Source organism: Lepisosteus oculatus, chromosome 5 (assembly GCF_040954835.1).
Source record: "Lepisosteus oculatus isolate fLepOcu1 chromosome 5, fLepOcu1.hap2, whole genome shotgun sequence".
Taxonomy (NCBI): Eukaryota; Metazoa; Chordata; class Actinopteri; order Semionotiformes; family Lepisosteidae; genus Lepisosteus; species Lepisosteus oculatus.
The window spans coordinates 6,922,203-6,931,096 of NC_090700.1; the positions used below are offsets into that span (position 1 = coordinate 6,922,203).

At 42.1% G+C, this 8,894-nt stretch overlaps 1 protein-coding gene across 2 annotated transcripts in view; it reads left to right on the forward strand.

Annotated features, from left to right (window-relative positions):
• hlcs (holocarboxylase synthetase (biotin-(proprionyl-CoA-carboxylase (ATP-hydrolysing)) ligase)) overlaps nucleotides 1-7,549 on the forward strand; it is a 38,559-nt gene extending 31,010 nt beyond the window's left edge. For both annotated transcript variants that reach the window (XM_015341609.2, XM_015341608.2), the window contains exons 8-11: nucleotides 770-930; nucleotides 3,299-3,413; nucleotides 4,005-4,218; nucleotides 5,132-7,549. In XM_015341609.2, the coding sequence (XP_015197095.2) occupies nucleotides 770-930; nucleotides 3,299-3,413; nucleotides 4,005-4,218; nucleotides 5,132-5,303 (662 nt within the window). In that variant the 3' untranslated portion in view covers nucleotides 5,304-7,549. The remainder of the gene's footprint in view (nucleotides 1-769; nucleotides 931-3,298; nucleotides 3,414-4,004; nucleotides 4,219-5,131) is intronic.
• The last annotated feature ends 1,345 nt before the right edge of the window (nucleotides 7,550-8,894 follow it).

The following is an 8,894-nucleotide window of genomic DNA, read 5'->3' on the forward strand; positions in this document are numbered from 1 at the left end:
TTCTACTACTTGCAGGACTGTGAAGTATCAATTAAATGTAAGGTTACAAAAAATAATGTCACAGTCCTTGCAGGAAAAGCTATTGCCAAAAATGTGACTTATTTATGACATGGGTCTTTCCACTGAGGCGAAGAGGAAAAGGTTCAGATTCTGCGGTCAATACTGTTGCTCCCTCAAGCTTGGTACTTCTCTCGGACAGCTCCCGTAAAAAGCACTGCTACGTTAAGGGGGAACCTTAGAGATCATCATGATTCTCCTTAATTGATTTTTTTTCTGGTTTTATTGAGGATTGTTTTGAAACAATATACAGCAGTATCTCCCAAACAAAATTACAGTTGTGTTTCTGATCAGATTCTAACACAGTGATGCAGAAGAAAAATTGAAGGTTTACATCAGATCTTCTCACTGATTTGTGCTTTGTGAAGCTGGGTAAAAGTACAAATATTAAATATACAAATATTAAAAATTAGCATACCCCATTGAGGATACCCCCAACTATTATACGTTAGCTATCAGAATGAGGATACCCCAACTATTATACTGTACATTAGCTATCAGAATAAGGATACCCCAGCTATAATACATTAGCTATCAGAATGAGGATACCCCAACTATTATACATTAGCTATCAGAATGAGGATACCCCAACTATTCTACGTGAGCTTTCAGAGTAAGGAGTCCCCATTCTAGCAGTGTTCAAGAGAACGTGGAGAGACTAAGGGCGCTGCTAGTCAGAGTGACGGTTAGGGTGTCTGGATCTTCTTCCCAGGTCGTGGGGGCAACGCGTGGCTGAGCCCCGTGGGTTGTGCCATGTTCACGCTGCACGTCCGCGTGCCCGTGTCCTCAGCGCTGGGCCAGAGGATTCCCTTCCTGCAGCACCTGGCTGCCCTGGCGGTAGTGGAGGCGGTGCGCACGCTCCCTGGATACGAGGTACAGTTCATGCCAGAACATCAGAAAGGTGCCGACCGGGCCGGAGGACGTCCGGCCCTCCTGGCCTGCTGGGTAGCTGGTCGTCAGCTGAACGAAGGATCTCGCCCTGCTGCTCCTTGAGAGGAGCCAGAGTGTCACCTTCAACAACATGGCTGGGCAGCTGCTGCCACACTCTACCAACCCTTTGGGTTTTAGAAGTGCCCCCCTGTTTTAAAGACGTAGTTCCAGGTAGTTTCCATCTGGGCCCTCTGGCTTGTGTTTAACAATTCTCAGCCTCAGGCTCCCGCCTCCCTGTAGATTGTGTGTCTGGGGAAAAAAATCTTGTTCACAGGTTTCCAAAGGGGAAGTGTATGTTCTTGGAGAGCAGGCTGAGTTCTGGGATCCAGCATCGCTGGCTGGTTTCAGCTAAATGTGACTGGGGTTGTATAGTAGCTGGCCAGCAGGGGGATAAGTTGCCCAGGACAGCTCCAGTGATTTACCAGCTGCCTGCAGGCCCTTCGGTGCCATCAGTAAGAGACGCACGAGGCCTCCAGTTGGCATTAGCTGCCCTGTTGGGCACCATTGAGTTAGGAGCTTATCAAAAGACAAAGGCTGTTTAGACGGGCATGTTGGAGAGGAGCACATTCTCATCTCTCACTCTCCCCTGGTAAAGACCCCTGTACCCTCCCCTGTGGTACAGGGGTCTTTGCTGGAAAAGGAGCCAGGTGTTAAAATAAAAGGCAAATCCAAATTGGGTGAGGGGATAATAAAACAAATTGGCAGAAATAGATCACGTACCTAATTCATAGCACCCTGCATTTCCTGTTCACAAATACGATGTCCCAGGATCAAACCTCGAGGTGGAGTATGGAGAGGTGATTAGGAACATGGACTCAAAAAGTGACAGTTGTAGGTTTATATCCATTGCTTTTGTACTTTTGAGGAAGGTTTGGGTGAAAAGATTTCACCCAAATTGCTCTAGCAGAATAGACTACTATATAAATAAATGCCGATGCAAGTTGCTTTGGATATGGCATCAGCCCAATACGTTGGTAACTAACCTCATGAACGTCTGGTGCAAAACAAACTCGATTGATTAATCCTAAAGTGCTACAAAGAAAACCAGATAAAACTGATACATGAAAGACTGTGAACTGTGCATTGCATGCTTGCTACGCAGTGTTAAGTACTCATGGAGTGCTGTGAGCCAAAGAAAGCTCTGTACTGAAAAGAAGTTTGTGGTCCTTTGCAAAAGTGTTTCAAACCACACCTGATGCATGTTGAAGTTCATTATTCTGAGCATATACATATATAGATATTTTTCACTAATCAACATGGCTTAGTTCTCCTGCCGCTTGATGGAAAACACCCCTGTTGTTGGAGCGACCTTGTTTATTGCCTTGCTCCTTGGAGACAGGTTGTGGGCCTGGAAGCTCTCTGCGCAGGAAGTATTAAATGAAGTGAAAAAAATAACAGGCATCACTTCGCATAAATATTTTTGTTTCCTTCGTGAAGATTAAAAGCTGACGAGTGTGCCCTCACCGTATTTTTCTGGAGGTCGCACAGTCCTAGTCAAGAAATCACGGAAGGGGGATGTGGATAAATGAAAATAAGCAGAATAGCTGCTTGTTCTCAACTACAAATAGGCTAAATGTTCCTTCACAAGACTGGAAACCCAGAGGAGCCCGTCGTAAAATATATACAGTCTGTCACTTCAGATTTAGTTTTCTCTGAGGGAATAGTTTGACATATAGTCCTCAACACATATTTGTTATTTAGCTCTGTCTGCGTATTCCCACCGACAATGTAAATATTTCCTTTAGAGTGCAGATTGTAGTACTAGATAGTGCTTCTGAAGCATACGCTGCCTTCACTTTAAATGAAGTCATTTCAGAGGACTGTAGTATAAAGGACTTGTAATGATTTCATACTTTGCTTTATTTTACAGTCTAACACTGCAAGGATTTCATGACTGGTCTTTTTTCTTAAGAACATGAGAGTGGTCTTAAAACGAGAGAGGCTCTTGGGCCTGCTCAGCACCCTGATATTTGATATTTGATAAACGTATCTCATCCAGCTGTTCCTCCATAGAAGCCAGAGCTATATACATATAATATATACATATTTAACATATAGGCCAGAGCCCCTATATGTAAAAACATGTCTCCTGTTCTTGGCACTTCCGTGGAGTTGATTCTGATTGCATCCACTGGGTCGATTTGGTCAAAACCTTTGAGGATTTTAAATACTTGGATACTTAGACTCTTCATCATAATCGCTTCTGATTAAACCCAAAAGATGTAGCCTTTCCCATGTTCTGTATGTCTTTGTGGAAGACGATGTGATTGCTGCGCTCAGTTGGAGAGGGAACCTGTGTTTCTCTCCTCAGGACATTGATCTAAGAGTGAAGTGGCCCAATGACATTTACTACAGTGACTTGATGAAGCTGGGCGGAGTTCTGGTCACCTCGACACTTATGGGATCAACCTTCCATGCGCTCGTTGGTAAGGTTTCTTTGTTCTGGTCTTTGTTGGAAGGACATGAATTAGCTAGAGTTAAGACCTCTGGGGGAAGAGGCCTTGTCATGGCATTTGTCATGTTCATTTCCAGAGCTGACGTTCTTTATGAAAGACAGCAAGGCACTGTGCATAGTTAAATGGTGACAGTTCTGTCAGGTTAGTTGTTTGCCTTCATAGATACTTTGTGCCCAAAACAAAAAAAAAAATGCATCTTTTCTTTTAGCACTAAGAAAGTCCTGATTAGGAACATCACTTGTGCCTCCAAATATAATTCTGATCTTTACCAGTGCTGCCGTTTGCACAGATATGCTGACCTAAGCCTGGTGCAGTTGTATGATAATTGCCTCACAGACCTAGCTGTTACGGGGAACCCTCCTGTGGTATACTGAATGGAAGCTCATTAGGAAATGTTGACTGGAGATCAGGAATAATGGAAAGCGAATATGAATGAGAATGTGAATGAGAGGTGACATCTGCAAACTAGAAGACATCGGCTCGTATGCACTTGATCTTGAAGTAAAGGGAGCAAGAACAGTTCTCTGATCTCTCCTCCGCTGGTGTCTTGTTGGTTCTCAGGCTGCGGCTTCAATGTGCGCAACAGTAACCCGACCATCTGTGTCAACGACCTGGTTGTTCAGCACAACAAGGAGAGAGGGACTGCCCTGGCTCTTCTGGACACAGCTCAGCTGATAGGCCGCAGTGTCACTCTGCTGGAGCAGCTCATCCAGACCTTCCAGGACCAGGGCCCTCAGGGCGTGCTGCCCCTCTATTACAGGAGATGGGTTCACAGGTAGTCTGGTCTAAAGCTGCCTTTAATTTCTGTTCCCCTTTACAGGGAACGTTTGCGCTAATTATGCATCTTTAAATAACTAGTTGATCATTCTAACCAGCTGAGGTATTCCTTCGTTTATGAAACAAAACCGCAGAAGACTGTGGAGTTCCAGTCTAGGGTGAGGAGTCTAATTTGCAGAAATTCACAAAGTCAAAAGGGAGTAAGGCAGAGATTCAGAATGGCATTCATTTCTCGCATTGCCTTTAGACCAACTCATTATACATTAAACTTAAACAAACACATTATAATATGTAGGAATTACATCTCTACATTATTTTTATTTCAGGAATCAAACTCCAAATAGGATCAGGCGTTTTTTTATTCCTTTTATTGTCTTGGTTTGGTTACTGATCATTGAAGGTCTGTTTTTAAATAAGCCTGTAATACAAATGTTTATTAATACTCTTTACAGTAGTAATAGTTTGAGTATAGTATGTTTTTTATAATACTTGCTTTCCATTATGCTTGAGGGAATGTGTCAGACACTATATTTGCTTGGACTTAGTGCGACGCAGCTCGTGCAGTGTCCTGGCCAAACTTCGCCTTGGCCTTTACCAATCATGGCCTCCTAATAATCCCCATCTATGAATCTGCTTCATCACTCTGTTCTCTGCCCCACTCATGGTTTCGCTGATGTGTGGTGAGCGCACTGGTGCACTATGGCTGCTATTGCATCACCCAGGCGAGGGCTGCACATTGGTGTTGGTAGTGGGATTCATCATTACCTGTAAAGCGCATTATGTGGAGTGTTCAAATAAAAACTATAAACATGTCATTAATATATTATTATTATCAGGCGGTGGAGAGTAAGGACCTGTGTCCCAGGTAGCAAACCCCAGGTCTCTGACGCGCGTCGCCTCTGTCATCCCAGTGGTACGCAGGTGCGCCTATGGAGAGAAGACGGACCCCAGGTGGCTGTAGTGGGGCTGGACGACAATGGTTTCCTGCAGGTGGCGTCGCCGGATCGGCGCGTCGTCTCGGTGCAGCCCGATGGCAACTCCTTCGACATGCTGAGGAACCTCGTCGTGGCCAAGCAGCACTAGGGGACTCTCCTGCGGCCCTCGCCCTCTGCCCCTCTGCCCGGGGAGGCTTTCCACATCTGTCCTGTGCTGGAATTCCAAGTCTGCTGAGCACTTTGAAGCTGTATCTTAATGCGGCCCCCCCAAAAAAATCATCATATGTTTTAAAAATAACTAGGAAAAAAAATGACAGGAAAATTTTCCAGCTAATTGCAGCTTATTTATTTTGTTATCCACAGTATTTTGCAGTGAACACTTTTTGTAAAAGAATTTTGGACGTGGGAAAAAGAAACTGGAACTGCTTCTGTAAAACCACTTATTTTGGAGCGTTCTGTGGGACCTGCTTTATGAATCATTACAAGACGTTTTTGTTTCTGTAGGAGTGGTGTTTGGATAACCTGTTCAGCTGCAGATGAGCTCTGTACATACTTCTGAGAGTTGCCGATTTGGGTTATTTTTTTGAAGAATGTGTGAGGTCACCCTTTGGCGTAACAGGGCCACGTTTTAACGGATGTCATTTTCTTGACCAACACGAGAAGATGTTCAGATGTGCAGTAAAAAAAATGAATGAAATGAGTTCATGTACACTACACATATCTCACTCTTGTATAAAATATTAAATTGATTAGTTAATTTTCTTAAAAGCAAACACAGTTTAGGTGTTGCTTTTTGTTTCCTCCTTTTTCCTCCTAAATTGCCTTCAGCCTTTTTAAAATGAATATTTGAAGATTAATCTTTAAGTGTCTAAATTTGAAGAAACTATTTTGGGCCTTTTTGTGCGCATAACGTCTTCCGATTCCCAAAAGTTGTATAAGCTGATTTGTGAAGACGATGCATGGCTTCAGAGTAAAAGTGTGCTCTTATAATGCTGACATCTCTCAGTGGTCTGGAAATGTACCAACCTGAATTGCTTAACAACATTCAGATGTTATTGACATGCAAGGTCACTTGGTTTAATGCAAATTTATTCTTAAAAGTGCAAACACATTGTAATAGACTGCTAAAAGGTGGGATCCGATCCAGGGAGGGAGAGAGTGTGTCTCATGTAAATAGCTTTTGTTTAAAGTTTGTACTTTTAGAACACACAAATAACCTGAGCACTTTGCACTTACAATCATTAATAGCACATAAATGTGGGGCACTCACTTGGAATGTCGAATTCAAAATGACTTGAATGAAATAAAACAGACACACAAATCAATAGACCACAGGAGAGTTTATTCCTGTCTTTCTAAAGTATAGCTAATCGGTTAAAGGCAAATATTTTCAAATCTTTTGATTCTAAAGAATAATTATCTTAAATTTGTTACAGTATTACTGAGATTTACAGTATCATTTACTAGACAACTTACTTTGCTACTCAAATGTCCGTGTAAAGCAATTTATGATAATTGTCCTGATTTCATTTTATAATAGATATTTTTTTCAAGCTAATTTAGTGTATTTTGACTCTATTTGAGCCTAAGACTTTTGTTGGCTGTGTTGCTGCAAGACAAAGACCTAATCTTAAAAGTCTACATTTACAAAGAAGTTGAATGAAAGTCCTGCACTGAATTGAGCAAATTGTGAAAAACTTTTGTGGCCTCCTTCAGAATGTGAGTGCAATTTGAGGTTTCTGGCAGCTGAAAATTGTTAAGGGAACAAAGTGCTTTAATATATGTTAAGGGGGAAAAAAAAGTCAGTGCACATACACCATGTCAATATAACTGTGCTTGTCCTCTGTATAAGAAGCTGAAGACAGTGTCCTGACAAAGATCTGATAGGACCTGAATCAAGTGTACGTAGTGCTCGATAAGTTAGCAGAAATTATCTTCCTTTTTAGTCAACTTTATTGGGGACATGAAATTAAAAGTTTGGAACAATGACTCAAAGTAACCTTGAGTGTGGCCAGTTCCAACAAAAAGCAGTGCCAACTGATCATGCAACTATACCTTGAAAAAGCATTTTTCAGGTCATTTGTTTCTGTTCTTTGAAACCATTTTTATTACTCTTAAATGTTCTGTCCACCACCTAGATCTTTAGTCTGAACCCCCATTTTTCACATCTGGAACATCTGCACATCATCAGGACATGGCTGGGTTTCAGCTGTCTTATCAATGGCTTGTTAAATTACCCAGGCTGTACGGATCCACAGAGTCCAGTATTGAGGACTTGCAGCCACCAGGACCAAGTGTTGGATGTAGATCATCTGTAGATCTACATTCTCACACTGCAAGCTGTGTTTGTGTATGTAGTAAAAGGATATTTAAATAAACCAAGTTTAATGTGAAGTGCTCTAATTTTGTTTTGATTAGGCTCAGAACTGGATCCTGGCTGGACAGACTTACCAGAGTGGTAGGAATCCATAATTGTTCAATTAACAGCAATAAAAACAAAATGGAACTCAAATGTGAGTGCTAGAGAAGGTTACAGTTCCTTGGTGACAAGGATCTGACCTTGTAGTTCCGAAATGTTTTGCCTCATTACCACCTCGATGACTGTTTTAGAAAACATTATCAGTCTGGCTTGAGGCATTCTCATAACTTTTTTTTTTCCACAGGAAATTCTTGTTCTTGTTGAAAGATTGTTTTACGTGCTGAAACGTTGCTGGAAAAGTCCCTGGGTTGCAATTTATTAAGGAATCGGTACAATTCAATAATGTGATTAGAAGCAAAAAAGGCAATTCTCAGAAAATGAATGGTGATATTCAACAGATAGTGCTAAGAGACAGTCGGCCATCTAGCTTACTTACTGTAAAATAGTCTATTTCCCAGTGTTAATGGGTCTAGTTTTCTACCAGGTGATACTAAAGCTACCAGATGGAGAAACTGTGGTGCTTCAATGGTTGGGGTTTAGCTGTAGAGGAAGTATTGGCCTGCAAAACAGCTAAAAGTATTTTTTTTTCCACATGTAGCTCAGCTTCTTTGTGTTTGCTGTGCAGGACAGTCCTGCGGGGAATGGCTAATGAGAACCATGCTGTTGATCAAGTGTAGCCCCGTTTCTCAGTCAAAGTGGCCGAGAGCACCGATCGGTGGCTGAGAATAATGAGGTGCAGGCCAGCCGCGGAGCACAGGTGGACGCTGGATGAGTGGCGAATGCAGATCCTCTGGGCCCTTAGGGAATCCAGTCCTGATCTGGCTCTTTGTTTGGCTTGCAGAAGACATGCTGTTTGTCTTCGACACTTCGGCTCTTCTTGGCCAGACCAGGCGAACGTAAGTGAGTCTTAGATGCAGCACAGAAACCACTGGATGCTTCCAGATTAAAGCTTCAAACCCCGAATCGTTTCAATTTTTTTAAAAATTGAGTTATGCATTGCTTAAGAGCCAGTTTTCTAAATCTGAGACCTGTCTTGCCTGTGTAGTGATTTTCGTATGTATGGAAATATGGAAAAATATTTACAAGGTTTACAAGGTTCATGGTTTCGTTGACATGATTGCGCAAAGGCAGCCAGACTTGTAAGAGGCACTGAGGGAACAAGTTGTGTAATGGACAGTTTCTCTGCCATTACGAGGCTCCAGATTTCTTACATTTACAGCATTTGATTTATCTGTACTTTAAAGAGGAGGGGGTGTGTTCATTGGATCTCAATTAAAAGTAATTAAATAAAACAATCTGAATTGTAAAACAATTAACATA